Source organism: Penaeus monodon, chromosome 30, assembly GCF_015228065.2.
Source record: "Penaeus monodon isolate SGIC_2016 chromosome 30, NSTDA_Pmon_1, whole genome shotgun sequence".
Lineage (NCBI taxonomy): Eukaryota > Metazoa > Arthropoda > Malacostraca > Decapoda > Penaeidae > Penaeus > Penaeus monodon.
This window is the reverse complement of record NC_051415.1, coordinates 22173127-22173350: the sequence shown is the minus strand read 5'-3', so window position 1 is coordinate 22173350 and position 224 is coordinate 22173127. Positions and strand designations below refer to the sequence as shown.

Sequence of the window (224 nt, the reverse complement as noted above, 5' to 3'; positions counted from 1 at the left end):
TATACCGTCTATAATCCCTGGACAGAAAGTGGAAAAGAAACCTGGAAATTCTGCAGCGAGCCGTGCGGTGAAATGCTTGACTGTGAACATCCGTGCGGAGGGCAGTGTGGCTCTTGTCTCCATGGAAGACTCCACATAGCGTGTGCAAAAAAATGCGAGAGATCCCTTCCTTGTGGACATGTGTAAGTTAGAGTTATGAACCTAATAATAAAGGCTTGACACAG

The 224-nt window shown here is 46.4% G+C and overlaps 1 protein-coding gene across 1 annotated transcript in view; it reads left to right on the top strand.

Annotated features, from left to right (window-relative positions):
- The window catches only part of LOC119592634 (NFX1-type zinc finger-containing protein 1-like), a gene marked incomplete at its 5' end in the record, with an annotated part of 7305 nt that overhangs the window by 5139 nt on the left and 1942 nt on the right, over window positions 1-224 (top strand). The window contains 1 exon segment of the mRNA XM_037941531.1: window positions 26-192. Within this exon segment, the coding sequence (XP_037797459.1) occupies window positions 26-192 (167 nt within the window).